This window comes from Scophthalmus maximus, chromosome 3 (assembly GCF_022379125.1).
Source record: "Scophthalmus maximus strain ysfricsl-2021 chromosome 3, ASM2237912v1, whole genome shotgun sequence".
Classification (NCBI taxonomy): domain Eukaryota; kingdom Metazoa; phylum Chordata; class Actinopteri; order Pleuronectiformes; family Scophthalmidae; genus Scophthalmus; species Scophthalmus maximus.
Window position 1 is genome coordinate 18,556,092 of NC_061517.1, and position 20,282 is coordinate 18,576,373.

A 20,282-nucleotide genomic window follows, 5' to 3' on the forward strand; every position below is an offset into this window, starting at 1 on the left:
AAACGCTCCAAAAAAAAAAGTTGGTTATAATGGCCTGATTCAGTAGTTCGCTCAGATGACTCAAAATCAAATCTTAGTTGACGATATATCGAATTTTATAATTTAACTGAGCAAAACAAACATTTCATTTGTCAGATTTCATTCGCCGTTCCATTCCTACGCTCCTCCTCCCACGCATGCGCGCTGAGACTTCCGGTGACGTAGTCCTCTGTTCCAAAGCATTTAGTGCAGTAGCACACAAGAAAGTTTGATGTAATTGGCTAAATATGCAACGGCGCGGCAGTGCAACATAAAGTAGTGAACGGCAGCTAACCAGAGTGCCGAAACGAAGAGCATGTGAATGATGCTTGTTTAGGAGTAATTGCTTTTAAAAATGACCAATGGTTGAACTCTAAAACTTGCTAGCCGCCCCCGGCTTGATTAGCATCGAAAACAAAGTCAAGTGGCTACAGCATTTAGCTAAGTGGAGCCGCTGACATAGGTCGACACACTGCTTGTCAGGCGTTGACATGACGGCTATGAAGTAGTGGTGGCGTTAGAAAACAACAACTCTGCGTGCACAACTGTCAGCTCTGTCGTGGGTTAGTTCGCCCGCTGCGTTGGAGCACTAGACCATGCTAGCTAGCTAAGGCGGGCGGTGTTAGCGTTGACAAAAAACAAGCGCTCTGCCTCGGGAGTCAGCTGACAACCTGCTGGGAGCTGCCAACGGACCGGTGATGGATCAACTGAAAGTGAAGGATGGCATTCTGGAAAACATCTCCCTGTCTGTTAAGAAGGTGAGGCGCTGCCCGAGTGTCGTGTCCGATCAGAAGCTCGTATTTGTCCACACGGTCGAAGCGCCGAAGCAAACGTTCGCTCATCTTTTGTCTGCAAAGGAGGGCAACTTTCAAGTCGCGGGGTGGGGGGGTCATTACCAGCTGACTGTCATGGAGGGGCCTTGTCTCTACTGATATGATCACATATAGACCATTCCCTACAATCTCTCAGATCGCCTGTCTATGATTTACTGCTGCAGCCCTCGGTTGTCATCGTGTCCTAGCTTCAGTCGTGCCCATGGTAAACACAGTAGCGCCACACCGCTGCCTGTTCACTGCGGCATGTGCCGTGAACACACCTGCGACCATACGGTACCCCGGACACACATGGCAACATAAGGGTTTGTCACTTGATCTTTGCTCCACATTGCTATCCAGCTTGCGAAATATGTAATATATGTCTGTGACCAGTTATGCCTGACGTTGTGAAACTACCCGTCTCATAACCCGATTGACAGCATAGCGTCTACTTCCTCCATCTACTGCATGTTTGCTCATTCACTTTCTAAAAACTGTGTATTTTTGTTTTCATGCACGTTCTTTTGCTGGATAATTTCCACTTCCAGTTAATTCCCATTACACCCATCCCACAATCAGATGAGTGCATTAGAATGACCTCATCGTATTGTGTGTCATGCAGTGAGCCCATTACCAGTCTTGCTTTTTATGATCCACATTTGTCCGATCAAGTTAAGCTGTTTATCGTTTGGTGTAATGGGGAACGTGTCAAGCCTTCAAGAGAGTGTTCAGTGTTTACCCCAGACAAACAATGCACAGTCAAATGGTTCACTTAGAATGGAAAACATTCTGACTGTTGCAAGTTTTGTGTTGCTTTTTCTTGTTGCTTTGTATTACATTAATAACAGATCAACCACCCAGGAATTGTGGCCCTTTTTATACACTTTCCTGCATTTTTAGAGCACCAAAGATGACTGAGAATACTTGGCTCAAGTCCTCAAATTTTCACCTGCAGGCACCGACGATTCCGTCAGACCTGGGGTTCCTTGCCTTCAGTCTGTGGCAGTGCAATTGAAATACAAGGGGCACGCGCAAACTGGAATCACAGCAGTAACACAAATAACTCATTTGGATTTAGGTCAGGAACATTCCACTGCTTGGCCCTAAATTCCTCACTTACTTTGACTTTATGTATTACATTAGGATAATTCTTCTGCTGCCCACACTCTTAACCGTGGAGCCTTTGTATAAAAAAGGTCCCTCCTCCAGTGTTCGCCCCATATCGATGTGAACACTGTTATGCGTGCTTAATTAGTTATAATTTAACGTTATTGTTCTGTTTCATATGCAGTGTGCTTAGAGTACAGAGCCAAAACAATAATATGACTTGATATTAGTAATTTCCCAATAGCCATTTTCACATGTGTTTGAAAGCTCTTTCACCAACTTCCTCTGAGATCATTTTAAGTTGCCAAAATGTCTGAATCAGGGCATAGTAGATATAACTGCACACTGCACGTTGTGGCCTGCACAAACCGTAAATTGCAACTGTCATTGCATCATAGGTTTTATATTGTAGCTGGTTTCAGGGATATGGAATAATAATATTAATAATAATTGTTATTAACAATAAATGCATTCCTCTACTCATCAGTTTATTTAAGCCAGCCAGTCACAACCTCACTCTCTTGAAAATGACTTACTTCAATAAGTATAATTAATAAAAAGTTTATCTTTTTGGTAATGTTTCACTAAAATTGGAACAAAGCTTTGCCTCCCGATACCGACACAAGCAGGTGAAAAATCATGTCTCTTTACAGTTGCAGAGTTACTTTGCGGCCTGTGAAGATGAGACTCCAGCTATCCGTAATCACGACCGGGTCCTGCAGCGCCTCTGTGAACACCTTGACCATGCTCTGCTCTATGGGTAAGAAGTTTATTTGAAGTAAACTGTTCACTAAAGAGAGGACAGGTGCATAGTGCTCATAGTTATCTGATTTGTTTATAAAAATCCTACTATTGTCTTTTTTCAACATATGTACAAGCCTCATGTTCCTTAAGTATATTTCTTGGAGTATTAGTTTAAAACTAAAAATAAGAAATCAAGCTGTGTTCCCCCTTAGCCATGACACGTGATATTGTTTACTGTTTTCCACATTGCAGGCTGCAGGACATCTCCTCAGGCTACTGGGTCTTAGTGCTTCACTTCACCAGGAGAGAGGCTGTCCGCCAGATAGAGGAACTCCAGCACATAGCAACCAACCTTGGTCGAAGTGAGACGTCTCTATCTCATACAATAGAACACACTGTGTAGCGTATTTGCGGAGTTAGCATGGATTTTACGGTCTGTGTAGAAAACTTGTTTCTACTCTGCACAGGTCGTGCATGGTTATACCTGGCATTGAGTGAGAGCTCTTTAGAGAGCTACCTGCGCCTCTTCCATGAAAACCAAGGATTACTGCAGAAGTATTATTTCAAGTAAGTCATCCAGTAATCTTGATCTCGATTACATGATGGAAAGAAATTCTAACCTCAGACAATTAAAAACATTTATTTAGACTGTTGGCTTACTTTGGTTTTTAAGCTGGAGAACAAATTGGTATAGGGTCACATTTTCCATCAGCATTTTTTAAACGCTGCTCATGTCGTTTTGTGTTAAGTAAATGTCACTCAAATTAATTTATCTTTTTTTTTCCCCGGCAAGGAACGCACTGGTCTGCAGTCATGACCACCTCACTCTCTTCCTCACGCTGGTGTCCGGCCTGGAGTTCATTCGCTTTGACCTGGAGCTGGTTAGCATTCATTTTGTAACAATATCAATACAAAGGTGAAACGTAAGCAGCATGTCAGTCACGTTTTTGTCGGTTCTGGCTGGGTTCAGGACGTGCCCTATCTGGACGTGGCCCCCTACATGCCAGAATACTACAAACCCCACAACCTGCTGGACTTTGAGGAAAGGCTGCCCAGCTCAGACAGCTTATCCCTGCACTCCTTCACTTCCCTCACCTCCACCAACCTGGAGTGGGATGACAGTGCCATAGCCCCCTCCAGTGAAGGTAAGGTGCACTTTTGCTTCCTCACAATGGAATATATTCACGACTCCCTTCCTGTTTGCTCCCAAGCTTCTCTTGATAAGAAGTTATTGTCCAATATTAGAAGATACGCACCCAAACGAATTTGTTTAAAAATCATTCGGGCTCGAACTGGCTTCTGAATGACCAGTCAGTGTTATTCCTCTTTAAATTATACCCATCAAACATCAAGTATCAAGTGAACATTTAGTACACTCTACTTCTGCTCATTCAAGTCAAAGACTGGATGTCCTATTCTTTTAAAATACATTTCATTTTTACTTGTCTTTTTCTGACATAAGACGCTCACTTCTTTGTTGTTTTGTTTTGGCTCTTTTATAGCCTAGATGTTGCGGAAAATCGTGATTCAGATCGTGGATCATGATTGTATCCCAAAAGATTGTCATATGATCTAACCATTCCTATGTTACAACATAAATTACTCTTATGTCCATGTGACTGACCATGTGCTGCTGAATGACCATACATGGAATGGTATCCTTTAATTTTTTTTTCATGATGTGATTGGTGTTCAAGTACACAGTCGCAGGAGTTTGGCACAAATTCATTCAGTAATGTCAAGCTCATGGCATGCGGAAGCAGAAGTTGGATTGATCTTGCCGAACTCTCGTGACTCACAAACACCAAAGTGCATTTTATCAAATGGAATCGTGGCGTTCAGAGGCTGTTGCTCACAGACTGATCTCACTGGGGTGATTGCGGTGCCCTGTGAATGCTTTAGTTCCCTCTTGTCTATTTCTCCATCGATTCAGTTATGTTCAATACCATTTGTCATGTTTTTTTTTCTTCATGTTTCTTGTCTCAATCTCCTCTCTGCTCTTCATCTCTCTAATATTTTGACTGTATCCCTCCTTTTTTTAGATTATGATTTCGGTGACATCTTCCCTGTGTTGCAGTCATTGCCAAGTGCAGACTGGGAAGGTGGGACATTGGTCAACCCCTCCCTCTCCTGCTTGACCCCCCCACCCCCCCTTATCTGGCATGGCCATCCCACAGCTTGTGCTTATTTCATGCTGGCTTACTCTAGTCAGTAATTAGACAAGTTAGTTTGTAAAAAATCAGATGGCTGTTACACAATACAGCTGATCTGAGGACATGGAACAATAGACATGGTTGAAAGTGCCAACATCTTTTGGGATGTGGATCCAATTGGAAGGCACGTGTATTTGGACCTAAAGTTGTGTGGCACTTGACTACGATTAGTGAGTAACTGAAAATCGGAAGCCTATAGCTTAACTTATTATTGTACATACAGACCTCTCTTAAACCTCCCTGAATGTGGATGTAAGTGAACTGTGGACACTGCGACAGTGCACACACATTTTTAGTTGCTTTTATCAATGATAATTTAGGTAATGAAATATAATGTGGCATCTTTCACAATACATTTACTGGTAAGTTTGGCTTGCCTGTAAAGTGTCGGGTGGGTACATCTCTGTCGTGTTCTGCATGCGTTACTCATTCGGGGACTGATCCTCAGGCTCACTTGGCCTTGTTATTTACTGCAGCCAGAAGAATGCCTTGCGTAACTGGTACTCACCTCGTTCACTCTGTCTCCAGTGCATCTGTGCATCTGTCTATCTGCTTGTCTGGTGCAGTGTTTTTGTAATGCCTTCTCCTCCTGTTTGACGTGCGACACTGGCCTAGGTTCAGCTCAACTGTTACGTGAGCTAAAAATCAATAATCAGGGGCTAAAGACTAAAGGGGACATTGGGCATAACTGAACTACATAACTGAACACATGGACATAACTGAACTACTAAAAGTAGTTCTTGGTAGTTAGTAAAAACTCCATGAGAGAAGCTGGGGGATCGTTTTATACCTCATTTAGTCCACTCAAAAAAAAAAAAAAAAATATTTTTATTTATTATTTGTCTTGCATGACCCTGCTCTGGAAGCTACGTCAGTAAAGTTCGACCTAGGCTTGTGCCACTGCGAAGAAAGCTGCTGCCTGTGTGCGAGTGTACCGTCTCGACGTCTTAAGCATCGGATCGTGATCCTCTCTGACCTGCAAAAGTACTACAGAGAACACTGCAGCCCCTAACATCTGTGTGTGATGCTGATGAAGGAAAACACTAAGTTTTGTGAAATTCTCTCGCTGGTCAGTTCTTTAATGCTCATTAAAATAGATAAACAATAGAATCAACTTTCCCCCAAAACTGATTTTTTCCAAGCAAAACTTTCTAATGTCTACATTTGTAACTCAACTAACCAGCGAGAAAGAAACAAAACTGAAGTGTATTTCTTTGAATATATAGAAGGAAATGTAAAGTAACTTCTGCCTTTGTACTAAGTCAATGTTTTTTTTTGTGGTTTTCGTGATAGAGGGTGACCTGACCGACCAGGCCAGCTGCCCTCGATCCAGTGGATCAGATCCCCAAACGGTCATTAGTGACACAGTGGTACTTTCTGCCAGCACTGTCATGGTGAAAGTAGCAGCTCACCAGTCCGCACACAGCCCCACGTTCAGACACAACCCCTTCAACGAGGACTCGGACACCAACAACACCAACACCTCGGCCGACGTCACACCAGTCCACGTGCCTAGCCGCTACTACGCAACTGCCACTGGAGATGACATGGAGAGCACCACCAATGAGCTGGAGGTCATCAGGTACAGTAGCTGCAGCTCCAGTACTATGCTCACATTGTATCTGCAGAGTCAATCGGCTTGGTTTTAGAACCGATGGTAACTACTTTGTTTTTCCAGGTTGGCCAGAAAAAGGAAACCAGCCAAGAAGCGACGAGGGAAGGGCTCCACAGATTCCAGCAGCAGCATCCACAACTCCATCTCCTCTGATCTCATGGAAATTGACGGCAGCCTCTTGGCCTGCGAGGATGTGGATTCATTAAATTGCACTGTAATTCGTCTGGATGGCGATGGAGAGTTGAGGAGAAGCAGGGTGTCATCAGGGACTGTGGAGGAGGGAGATGAGGACGGGATAGAAGGCCTCCTACGCCTCCCAGAGATGGCTGACACCTCCATGGACACTGTGGGCCAACCCCTCCGTGACGTCATGGACCGGCTCAACGGGGCTCTGGACAGGGATGCGGCCTGGGCGCACCCAGAGGAGGAGGAGGAGAAAAATAGTAAAAGTCGTAATCAGGGTCCAGAGACCCCTGCACAGCAGCCCTTTCGAGAGGATTCAGGGGGCGAGCCACCCGATCCAGCACCAGGAGAGACGTCTCGCTCCCCTCTGCCCAGAGGCCCCGGTGCCCTGCATGCCTCTCCTCCGCATACAGACCTATGCTGCTTTACCCCCAACAGTTCAGACTCTGCTCCCACAGGTGGTGGCCACTATGACTCTACAAAGCATAGCCAATCGCAGACTCTTTCAGGTTGCCTTGAAGATGAAGGAGAGGCAAAAGCGGCAACAGGACAGAAGCACAACATGAAGGAGGAGGAGGAGGAAGAAGTACAAGGAGAGGAAATGGACAAAAATACAGTTAATGGGCAAATGCAACAACAGCTACAAGAGGAGAAGATTAGTCCCTCTGAAAATTCTCACCCTGCAGAGTTTAAGTATGAAGTTTCTTCAAAATGAGCTGTGTGCTGTTGTAATTATATTGAGTGTGTCTAATATTCATCACTTTTGATATTTCAGGGTTGACAACAATCACTTGCTTCTTCTCATGATCCACGTATTCAGAGAGAATGAGGAACAGCTCTTCAAGGTGAAGACAGAGTTGTGGTTCATTTTAAAAGTATTTACAATTTTTGGGAAAATAAATATGAATGTGCTGAGCATTTATTTTAATGTCACATCTGTAACATTAATAGAAGTATGGCGGTACTGTGGTGTCATGCCCTGTTATCATTCCTGATAAAAAGAAATAGATTTTCTTGAAAAAGTTGACCTCGTTCTCACCTGTTTAAACCAGATTTGGTGTCATACTTCTTATTACATCATAGAAGTGGTTCGGAGGCCGTTACTTGGTGGAAGTGTTGCAAGACTCCTGTTTTTCCTGTTCCTGTTTCACTGCTTTTACTCAGGCAGAAGTAATTTATCTGTATGGTTGTTATGCATTTGTCTAAGGGGGAAAGGAGCACAGCATAAAAGTAAAAGGCGGTTCCCGAATCAAAACCAGAAACACTGAGGTATAATCAGAAATGAACAATTTATTTCTACACAAGTGACAATAACCAGTAGCAAATAATTGTGAACCCAGCCCAAAACAACAAACAGTGCAAAAGAAAATAACATTACTATTTACAATAGTGACTCAGAGTCAGAGCTGTACACAAAACCAGGCTGCTCACAAAAGACGGTGCAGCCAAAGATCCTCACCTGTGGACAGAGCATCCATTCTCACACGAAACACAGTCACACAAACCCAACTAGGCCAGGGCCGTAACAATAGTATTACTTAAAAAAAACAAAAAACACTTTCCACCAAAATATCTATGAATGTGGAGAAAAATAATCTGCTAATGATCTATATATGTACATATAACATAACAGTCTAACCTTTCTATTATATTCGTAGCAGCATGCTACAATCTGAAATCCAGTTTCCCGAATCCATCATGAGTGATCCGAACCCAGATGAACATGGAGTTTCCAACACGTGACCCAATGTATTCTTTGTTTCCAGATGTTGAGGATGAGTACAGGCCACATGGAGGGGAACCTGCAGCCCCTTTACCTGCTCCTCACCGACTGCTACATCTACCTGCTACGGAAGGGTAAATGACTACACCAAGAATGCAATGGCTGTGTCGGGTTATATGGGGTGCAGGAGGTGGGACATCACTGACATGAGAGAGTTTCTGTTTCTGAAAGATCTCAGCAGGTCTGGATTGACTTTTTTGAGATGTTGGAATCTCTGCATTGTCCCAGAGTATGGGAGCAAGTCTACAAAAGGTTGTTCTGAAGGCAAAAAAAAAATTGTATTGACATTTTATTCACAGGTGCTGCAGAGAAGCCCTACACAGTAGAAGAGGCTGTTTCTTATAATGAGGTGGACTTTCTTTCAGTAAGTGTCCTGCAAAACAAAGGTTTACATTTGTCTTCATGTGATCCATGCATTACATGATATTTATGAAGACAAGCGTGACGTGACAGAGCACAACATTACTTATGTGTCTAATAAAGTAGTTGTAATGTTGTTTTCCCTTAGGTGGGCCTTGACCAACAGACGGTGACCGTGGTTTGCACCAACAGACGAAGAAAATTCCTGTTGGACACAGCAGATTCCTCGCTGACTCTGTGAGTGTACCCGTATATCTTGTCTCGTTTTTTGTAAAACTCCAGACTGGATCAGACGCATAAAGATTGTTCTGCTTCTCAGAGCATCCAATGTTCATTTGACCCCTGTCGTTAATCTGTCTCTGAACCCCTGTGCAAAGAGGCAGCATGCACACCTCAACTAATCATGTGTGAAAGTGAGGTCTTTTGTTTCAGGAATCCAGTGACCTTCATTGGAAACTGGACCATATAGAGTCAACCATGAATCTATCACAACCATAATAGACTGTTAAATAGTATTTCTCTGCATTTTAAGAGTGAGACTATTGACTTTATGGAGCAATACAGGGTACATGACACGTGCGACTTGGTTGCATCCTCCGACCTCATCCAGTTCCTCCCTTTCTTCTTAAACACAGCTGGTTCCTAACAGTTCTCAAGTCAGCCATGGTGAAGGGTTGCCGTGAGCCGCCTTACCCCTCTGTTCTGACCGATGCTACCATGGAAAAACTGTCTCTCACCAAGTTTGTTTCCCAGGAATCTCACTGTGAGGTAAAGAAGTGAACATATTTTTCTTTAATTTGATATGACTTTTGGAAACTTTTGGAAAATCTTACACTGGAAAAATGTCATCCCAACTCCCAGGGTGTGTGTGTGCACCAAAGCCTAACTCTGACAAATGCAAATCCTTATTTATAATATCTATATGGATTTACACAATGATCCAAGGTCTATAAAAAAGAGAATGACACAAGATAAATTGTATTTAATGTGTTTTTGAATACTAATGAACATTACATAGACGTCCTATGGACTCCATCCATGCAACAGTTACTCGCGATGGTCAACACAAAAATCTAATTTCCTCACAGGAAAATCAAGTCTCTGTAATTCAGTTTCATATTGTTAATGAGTTTAAAATTTCGCTGGTGTGAAGGTAAAACACTGCTTTATGCTTTGGAACCTGGTTAGAACTAATGGGGAATTTTAAATGACTTAATGCATGCAAAACACTGTTATGGCCATTTTAATAAAGTCAAATTTCTCATCTACCAAGAATGTGAATGGATAATGACATTGTGTATCCTCTGCATTTGCAGTAGCTAATGCTGATAATTGCACGTTGGAGAAGCTGCTATACAGTTTATAGCCATATATAGTATACTGTATATAACATTCATATATCTGTAGTTCTATTAATCCTTGCTTTACCACTCGTATTCTTCGGCTGACTGATAGCACTGATAAAACTAATGCTTGCCTGTATTTCCAGGTATCAGAAGTGTCTATGCAACTTTATTCACTGGTCCACTGGGAGGATCCCATGGATATGACCATGTCTCCCCAATGTGGCCCACCAAGCTCCGGATTACCGTCCAGCACCAAGGAGGGGACTCTGCAGTACCGGTCTGGAACCACCTACCTGGGTAAAGAGCTGTGGAAAAGCTGCTACCTCGTCCTCAGGTATTGGCAGGTCAAACACACCAGTTCACTTTTCTATTGGTAGTAATAGGTTCTTCAAAATAAACATTGGTTGGTTTCCATACAACATACTATAAACATGACATTACCATGGTTTATCCGGTAGAGATGTTCTGCTATATTTTTTTCCCTTCCCGATACCGATTCTGATACCTGGACTTACTGCATACTGGCTGATACAGAGTTCCACTTATACAATGTATTTTAACAGCTGTATGCTACCAACCCTGTATTGAAGTGATGATTGCTATAATTTTTGTATGGCAGTGAAAAAGGCCAATTGTTTTATCTGGGTAAAACTAATATACGCTAAAGATACAGGTTTATCTAGTTTCCAGTTTCAACATTCGTGTCACATCCCATTGCATTATTTACAGCGTTTCAAACTCACACCTATCATACTGTGTCCTGAAGGGCTGTTGGGAGTGTTGAGTGTGGAACTCATTCACCATAATCCTCAGTTCCCGAGTTCCTCATCAACGCCTTTACTTCACACTTTTGCTTTAGTGGAAGATGTCAAACATACTGGAGCTGATATTTTCTTTCCTTTCACCATCTGCCACTGTCACACATGCTGGAAGCTTGAGCTCTATTTGGTGTGTGTGGAGCAAATCAGTCCAGCAGGTTTCCTGCAAATCTATCCAGAGATGCACAATGTTTGATATAAACTGCAGGATCAAGGCTGTTGTCAAAAATATCTATAATGAAGGTGGTGATGATTTCATGTTGAATTTATATATATACGGTATATACCAAAAATTCCAATTGATGGCCCTTGTGGGCCACCTAGACCAAAATGGTTTAAAACAACCGTGTGACTGACATTGGCACCATTAGATATCAGTGTATTCTGTTATGCTAACACAGTATTATCAATGTCATATAAGAAATTTTGTGCAATATAATGAGCTTCAATTGGAATTGTCCTGTTTTCTTGCAGCAAAGGGATTCTTTATCTTTATGCAGAAAGAACTGATGTGATACCTCTGCTGTCAGTCACTATGGGGTAGGTGTTACATGTTTGAAAGATGATAGTGTGTTCAGTGATGATCACTGCTATATTTTCATGCTCTCTGTCTGCGCCCCCCCCCCCCCCCCCCCCCCCAATAACTCAACAGAGGAGAGCACTGTGGAGGCTGCCGGCGCTCAAACAGCACAGAGCGCCCCCATGCCTTCCAGGTCATCCTGACAGAGCGCCCGCCACTGGAGCTCAGTGCCAACAATGAGCAAGACATGGCCGACTGGATGCAGCTGCTCTGCCAGTCCGTATCTAAAGGGGTAAGGAGGGAGACTGTGCATACACCATGTATCGGGCACATTTTCCCTTACAGATAACAATTACCGAGTGCCAATCCGATACCAGTGCATTTAAAAAAACAAACAACTTAAATCAATGTTAACAGCTGTTTGCTACTAACCTTGTATAGAAGGGATGATTAATATCATTCCTTTAAAAGACCGATACATACAGAGAATGAAGCCATAGAACTTCTTTTATTATCCAGTTCCTTTAAATAGCTGTTAGTGAAGCCTAGGGATATCTAATCGAATATCTAATAATCTAGGAATAAATAACAATTGCTTTAAAAAATGGTTAATGTGCAGCTACAGTGAAGAAAAATAAAATACCTTTAGTATGTAACAGTGACACTATAAAAAATAAATACAGTACACATTGCTGTTGTACTTATGTACTTTCAGCATGAAAAATTGTTGACATTTTCACTATCTCTAGCTAAAGCTACACTACCAGAAAACACCTCTTCTTCGCTGCTCTTCGCTGCCAGTGGCAGTACACTGCAACTGCTGTTTTGGAGCAGTGAAGATGTGATTTCCGGGAAAATAAATTTGCTGTTTTATATATGTGAAACCACTTTAGAGAGGTGGTCTGGGATCGGTACATAGATTTGCCTACTCGCCGATGCCCGAGCCAACATTTTCAGGCATTTCCAATGCTGGTATCGCAATCAGAACATGTCTAGTTTTATACATGTATATTTTTGTGTTTTATTTTTTAGAGACACAATGAAATGGAATGGATGTCACACAGTCTGTCAGTTCAGTAGTGCACACATGGTTTACACAGTCTATAAAGAAACATTCCACCCTTCAGTCACATGAAGTGTGTTTACTCTCACTTCAGCTGTTACAGATGAAGCCTGTCTATGTACTTAAGACTATTTCTCCTGGAATCAGGCAAACATGTGAACTCAGTGCAGGTTCTCCTCAATCTACAATAATTTATACATGCAAATGTGCAAAATTTCTTGTGATAATAACACACAAAGCATCCATGATATCCTGCGCATTGTTGTCTTTAACTCAAATGGGAAGCTCTTCATTCATTGTGCTGGATCATTAGAACTTTGTTACAGTAGCTGTTGAAGTTCATTGTATTGTATTGATTAGAACTGCTTTCATATAGGCACGGTGTAATTAAACTACAGCCATGTTATCTCTAGGTCATCCCTCAGGGCGTGGCCCCCACCCTGTGTATCCCCTGCTGCCTGGTGGTGACAGACAGGAAGCTGCTAACTTGCCATCAGGACTGTCAGACGAGCTTCTTCCGTTCCCTGGGCAGCGTTGATCTCTTTGACGTCACCACCGTCAGCCTGGAGGCCGACAAGGAGTACTGCGTCATTGTGAGTCTATGGTTTTTTTATTCATGTGTGATCGCCATGCCGTACTTCTAACGCAGAAGTTAAGTTACGCTTTTCTCTCTTTTTATGAAATGTAAAATAGTTTTGTTTACAGTCACACATAAAGTTAAAAGCTGAATCAATAAAACACAGTCCTCATAGGGGGAGACCGCACCACAGTAAGATAATGTAAATAAAGTATTTCCAGTCTGAGAACCGTCCCTCATTACCTTACAAGAAACGCACTGCAGTTTATACTGAACAAACCATAAACTATCCTTTGGTATCAGTGGTGTTCAACTGTAGAGATGAGATGTCTCTGATTGGTTTGGGTAGGTTTTTCCCCACTATTATGAGAATATGCCCACCTTTCGTTTTTACACTGCAGCTAAGGTGAATAATGGGAAAACTATCATTCAGAGAGAGAAGACACTGTATTGGCACAAACAATATCACATAAATATTTGTATATAGTGCTGTTTTAATACTCATTTTTTAAAAGATATTTAATGCAAGCTTTCACTGGGTTTTTCCCGCTTTGTCTTTCTGTTTTTTTTCCCCCAGGACTTTGCGGCAGACCGAGCCCAGTTCCTCCCTCCATGGGTCTTGTACTTCAGTGGCTGTGAAGAGAGAGATCGACTGGTGGAGGCGTTGGATAACACGTGGAGGGAAATTTTCCAGGTCAGAAGACGCTCATTGTCGCAGGCTTAGGGGGAAATACTGTAATAATCCAGTAGTATTAACCGTCTCAAAATATCAGCGTGTAAGATCATAAATCCAAGAACTTCTGACCCTGGCTGTGCAGTCTGGTTGAAACCTGACGATTCTCCTCACTGTCCACAGGTTGACCTTCCTCACAGGGTCGTGTCTGATCCGTCGGTGCAGAAGCGCTGCAGCGAGGCCCTGGCCCTGATGAAGAGCGCCTGGCAGAGGGCAGACAGTCTGGCCCGAGGCAGAGCCCAGCGTGAACCCTGGTGCTGACGGACACACACACACACACACACACACACACACACACACACACACACACACACACACACACACACACACACACACACACACACACACACACACACACACACACACACACACACACACACACCCCTTTTGGTAGCAACTGAGACACAGCGGTAGTTAAAGAGTCTGATACAGAAACCAGTCAGATGACGATAAAATGTTTCTGTCAGAGAAACGTCCTGCAGAAGTAGCAATGCACATGGCAAAGAGATGCAGCAGTGGAACACAAGGCGTGAGAAATGAATGGAGCTCCTGTAAAGTTAAGATGTATTTCATTTGATCCTGCAGATACATCACCACAACTCTTTTATCAGAGGTTCTTCACAATGTAGAGCAGCAATGTAGAAAAGATTTATGCAGAATCCAGGAAACGTTTGGTATCACATGATGTGATATTGGTACAGTACTCTCCCAAATGAAAGAAGCTCTGTAAAATGCACATACAGTTTTTGTGTCACAGGGGAGACACTGAAAACCAATCTTCAATACATCTTCTACTCAGATGTAGCCTGCTGAATTGAGTTATTTTAACTTTTGAGTATTTTGACTTCACAAAGTAAACATGAAACACGTTTCTCCAGTGGATAATCCATTTTAAATTGAGCATTTTAGTAAGCATTTCCTCTTCTAACCATTGACTCTATGACGAACTACATATTGTTATACATATATGAGATGAGAAAAGTATTAATGATTTCTTCAAAAAAATCAAGCTGCTTGATGCTTCTTGTAATATACTTTAAATATATATATATATATATATCAAGAAAGCCATATATGAAGTGGGGCAGTTGCTGCTCTTTTACAATGTGGAAAGATTCACACTCCTTGCCTTGCACACACACACACACACACACACACTAAATAATATATATATATATATATATATATATATATATATATATATATATATATATAGTAACACACTCCTCCTGCACAACTCAACCATGTGACGATAAAAGTCAATCGTGAGTTGCAGTACAAGAAGTTCTACTTTATCTAACTGTGGTGTGTATATATATAGAGCAAATGTACAGCACTGTACAGTGTCGACGCATAATCCCTGATGGTTGTGTATGTGTCTGATATTCAGCTTTTGGTTTGTCTAAGGACTCGTACCTCTTCACTGACCGATTCTCACATCTACGCATATTGTACAGCGCAGTAGCCTGATCGAGTGAGGATCTGAATATGAAGTATGCCTGGATATTTGCACTGTTACCTGACATGATGTTGTCGTTTATCTGAGATTTTGCTCCACCAGTTTAAAATGTTGTCAGCCAGATAAACCATCAGCAACCGCAACAGACTTGCCTTTTTCTCCGCTCTCTTGACACAGGCGGAGGCTTCCTTGCAGACTTGCACATTGTTTTTTGCTGTTAGTCCCTTTTTTAAAATGGTACCAACTGTGGTTTTGTGTTAATATCATCGCATCCTGTTTTAATTTCCATTTTTAGAAGAAAGCGGGAGCAATTGTTACAGAATGATTCAGCTGAGTGGCGACGTTAGATTGGTGCAGACTTTTGTGTCTGAATAAGCAAGTGTGTACTTCTGCGCAAGTGTGGGTAAATATCACGTCAAGAATTACAGTCGCTGTGAAAAAGCCACAAGTTGTCTTGGCTTTTAGTTTTTTTATTTTACACCAGTGGTTGGTGACATCATCATACTGCGATGTACACTCTGCTGGATATAAGACACCAGTCGATTAGAACATCTCCTTCTGCATCATTTGGCGATGTAGGACCATGTCAGAGGTTTAAAAGAAATCCTTTAATAGAGCAAGTGTATCGCACTTAAAATAATCTATTATTAAAGCTTTAATTGGACTTTTAATTTCCCTATGAATTATATAGGGAGTGGCTGGTATTGGTAATGCATCTGTTACAATCTGTCCTCAACACTGATTAGAGTCGTGCTGCTGTGGCAGTGTATAACTGCTGTCATTGCCAGTGGCAAGGAAAATTTTGGTTTCTTCTGCAATGACAATGTTGCCTTTTTGACAACCTGTGACTGAACTGGATGAAATGGCCAATTTTTCATTTTTTTAACTAAATGAAGCACCGATTTTCCATTCAGTAATTGCCTTACACTGTACAATCTGGCCGACTGCATTGGAAAGTTTAAGTTGTGGTCACACTGTAACTTTGGGGTCAGCATTGCTCCGTGCTTTAAGCCTAAGTGCCACTTGTTCTTGCTCATCTTCCGCTCTTTAACAAATAAATCTATCTCAGGAGGAAAAGGTAAATCACATCCAAAACCTTAACAGTCACCGTGCATTTAAAAAAAAAAAATCCTGCTGTTTTGTCTAATTCCACTTTTTTTTTAAACTTTTTTCTACTGATGTTCCTCCCGTGTTCCATGCAGCATTATGACGTTATTTCCGCGCACACAGAGCAGACTGCAAAGTGATGCCATTCGGTGGAGGAGGTTTTATTTTAAAATCCTTTTAATAATTCAGTGGGTTCCAAAGTGGGATTGGTTGGCTGTGTATCTGAAATCCTCTCCCAACAATGGATTGCTTAAGGACTTTTTGACCAGGGAGAGAACAGTTGCAATAGTCAGACTTACTTGAAATGTTTGTTGGATTATCGATGAAAATAAAATAAAGTGCTCAGAGTTGTGACCTATGAAGTGTATATAAAGAAGAAATCGTCTCTTTTGAGCAGTGGTTTGAATGTAGGACATTGCTGGCCAATGATGGATGACATCTTTTGAGTGATGCATTGTGAAAGGGCGCCGTTTTTTGATTTTGTTCATAAATGTATACTGCATGTTTTATTTATGTTTGGTAGTTTTATGGAATTGTAAATAGAGCACTAATCAAGTATAACATACTGTTAACTCACACATAGAGTAAAGACGTGCATGTCCAGGAGATTTTATACTGTTCATGATGCTGATGATGAACAATGAAATAATGTGCAAATTAACCTCTGTGGTCGGACGGGCGAATAAACGGAAATGAAACCATGGCTCCTGTGCTGATACATGTGATGAATGTGCCAGTGTTGGTGCGTTAAACGTCTACATCTCTGTTACAGGACAAACCATTGAAATGCTGTGCAGTGAAAACAGTCAGGTTAGAGCAGGGAAGGAAGATTTACAGGTAAGAGCAGATGTGTAATAGGTGAACTCTCTGTACACAAAGATGCAGTTTTGTTAACTCTGCTGTTTGCTAAAGATTCCTAGTGTAAAGCTAATATCAAATGATGGTTATCAGTACAAAAACTGCAACAAAAACCACCACTGACCGTGACAGTTATTACCGAGTAGAATTTCTAATGTCTCTAAAGTGCTCTACAATCTAAACCACTGTTTTGAAACCCTGTACGCTCTGGCATTTTATACCAGTACCACTGTAAAACCGTTACACTACGATGACTGGAAAGACTTGTTGACTGACAATACGACACATGAAGTTAGCCAAGTATACACTTGCATACTCTCCCTTTTCTGCTGCAGTGTCGTATGCAAGGTTTGTCAGTGTTGCAATTCCCCCCAGTCACCAGTAGAGGTCATATATGTAGTTTAACTTGCATGTCTGTGGGATGTTTACTGAACTGTATACCAAACATTGGTAGGGAGTAATCCCCACACTGAACATTTTAAAGAGAAAGTTTAGTTTCAGCTGTTACGATATATTTTTTACCAAAAAGATATTCATCTTCGTATTCTGTGATCTGAGAATGGCCCCCTGAGTTCCAATGAAAGGAAATCCTAGTTTAATAGCACACTCCGGTATTTTGCACAACGGTGTGGCAGCAGTTTGCGGTAGACAATTTCCTGTTTCCTTATTGACGCAAAAGGGTAAGGCCTTTACTGGCCCAAACATCCCTGACCTCGACTCCATCCAACACATTTGGGATGAACTGGAACTCGTCAGTCAATAACAGCCCCACATCAGTGGCCAAGCTCCCCCACCCTCTTGTGGCTAAAAAATCCCTGGAGCCATGTGTAAAGAAATAATACTATTTTTAGAGACCCTTTCTGTTATGGCATCATATTACTCTCTTTCCCAGTTGCAGCTATTCAGCTCAACCTCTACCTTGTACAGCTGTACATCACTGAGAAACTCTGCCGACCACTAAGTGCCTTGCTTAAGACCTTGTTGACAAAATTTCCAATCATTCACATTATTTTGCATTAACTGGACAACTGCTGAAAGTGCTGAAATTAAATTCTTGTCTGATTCAGAGGTTCTTTTCATAATTTTGTCAAAGCAAAAGCAAATCTGTTTCCAAAGCCGTCAAAAGTCGTCAATCGAGTCGTTTTGAGTTTGGCCCCCCTTACTGATACTTCAGATGATGAATGAGATTTTCAAAAATGTGAAGAACACAGTTCATAGTGAAGAGAAGACGGGCAAGACAACATCCAATACAGCACCGTGCAGTTAATGACAACCTCCTCTGGTTGCGGATCATCATGTTATTTGAGCAGCACAATACAGCTACCTCAGGTGTGCTTGTGCTGTTACCATGGTTTCAGCAAGTCAGTTACTCCTCCCTGACGATATTGTTTCTTTGGAACACGATGATCCACTACTGGATCAAAGGACGTTATAGGAAATGGGTTTTTTTGCCTCTTTATTTAATGGGATGCAATAATGGCTGACATAGATTCAAGCGATTCACAGAGGGAGGGAGGAACAAGGCTCATTGATCCACTGCAATAATGTAGGAGAACCCAGCAGGAGGCAAAAACCGATTGTCACAGATACAGCTAGAAATGTATGGAGACCACAAGACGACACAAGGAGAGGAAGTTGAAAAGTGCTGAAATTATCAGCCAGTATCCAGGCAACCCAAAAACCGTAAAAAGAACAGTGAAGTGGTGACGGTACTTATGCTAAATAATCACAAAATGCAGTGGACCAGTCCTCAAGGAAAAGTGTAATCACAAAATGACTCAGCAAAAGGTAGACAAATTGAACCAAAGAAGAGAGAATGTGTTTCCCTTTAGGAGGTTCAGAGGAAACATTAGAGCTGGAGGAAATTAAATAGACATTCGAAGAAAAACAAAAGAGATAAAGACAGTTGCAGCTTGTGGCCCTGGAGCAACTTCTCAAAAACATTTGAACCAAAGCCAGTATTTCACACACTCTACATAATAAAAATAAAAAAAGCGTTTAATTGAATTAACAGCATTCTGATGAGTCAGCTCTTCTGAAAACCGTGGCCAAGAAAAAGAAGCAGGAACACTGGACCAACATCATGTTGTGTTAGTCACCTCATTCACACAAACACAAAACACAAGTTTCCCTTCAGAACAAGTCGTCCAAAACAACACTGCAAATGAAAGAGAGGGGCACAGGGGCACATGGGGACTTTACTTTGATTTTCTGTGAGAGCTTAAATCCTGCCCTCAACGGGTTGATGAATTTAGTTTCCATTGACGGTTGTTATGTCATTTTGTTATGTCATTTTGTACATCAGTTAAGATTATAAGCTTGAAATCTTAATTCGTTCATCAAGATCTGATTTAAGTGTTTTTTTTGAGCAGTAGTTACACCGTAGCCTGTATGGGGCCCCAAGCAGAATTAGATTTTTCTGTAAATCTAACGCACCTATTATCAACTTTATTAGTTGTAGCTGTGTTGCTTTCATTATGCCAATGTCGGCCTTTATGCTTCTACGGTTTTTAATCTTAAAAGTAGCCAACTCACGATAGTGGTCTCGTGTTAAGCAGCCGCTTTGTCCGCTTATGCCTCGGGCCGGCCCCGATTACACCGAACATGAAACAGTGCTGAAGAGTACAAAAGTTGACACAATACAAAGAAAACGAATAGTGGCTTCACACCTTTGAAGTGCATATTAAAGGGAAACTGCAGCCATTTAGTTTGTGACTCATGAAGGACATTTTGTAAATATGGTTATAATACAAGTGCCAGGATAGAGCTTTAGTCCCGGATCCTAGATTTCAGATAATGTAACTTAATGTATCTTACATTTTAGTACTACATAATCTTTGTAGTAACTAACATTGAGTATCCCTTTTGAATTGGTTTCACAAATGATTTTTTTCACCAAAAAATAGGAAATTGTAATTTTATATTTGCAGTTATTGAATTCATAAACATAAAAAAACAAACAT

General features: G+C 41.6%; 1 protein-coding gene across 3 annotated transcripts; it reads left to right on the plus strand.

The window, feature by feature from the left end:
• Positions 1–203: 203 nt before the first annotated feature.
• plekhm2 (pleckstrin homology domain containing, family M (with RUN domain) member 2) lies at positions 204–18,392 on the plus strand. 3 transcript variants are annotated; one of them, XM_035646083.2, is made up of 21 exons: positions 204–776; positions 2,594–2,700; positions 2,937–3,046; positions 3,152–3,251; positions 3,478–3,565; positions 3,655–3,829; positions 4,727–4,786; positions 6,191–6,479; positions 6,576–7,388; positions 7,471–7,540; positions 8,462–8,552; positions 8,778–8,842; positions 8,987–9,075; positions 9,474–9,606; positions 10,328–10,518; positions 11,477–11,542; positions 11,655–11,814; positions 12,999–13,178; positions 13,740–13,856; positions 14,019–14,149; positions 17,234–18,390. In XM_035646083.2, the coding sequence occupies exons 1-21, from the start codon at positions 717–719 to the stop codon at positions 17,244–17,246; spliced, it is 3,108 nt and encodes a 1,035-aa protein (XP_035501976.1). In that variant the 5' UTR covers positions 204–716; the 3' UTR covers positions 17,247–18,390. The 3 variants fall into 3 exon arrangements, with proteins under 3 accessions (XP_035501976.1, XP_035501975.1, XP_035501974.1); XM_035646082.2 differs by lacking the exon at positions 4,727–4,786 and having other exon boundaries at positions 17,234–18,392; XM_035646081.2 differs by lacking the exon at positions 17,234–18,390 and having other exon boundaries at positions 14,019–17,164.
• The last annotated feature ends 1,890 nt before the right edge of the window (positions 18,393–20,282 follow it).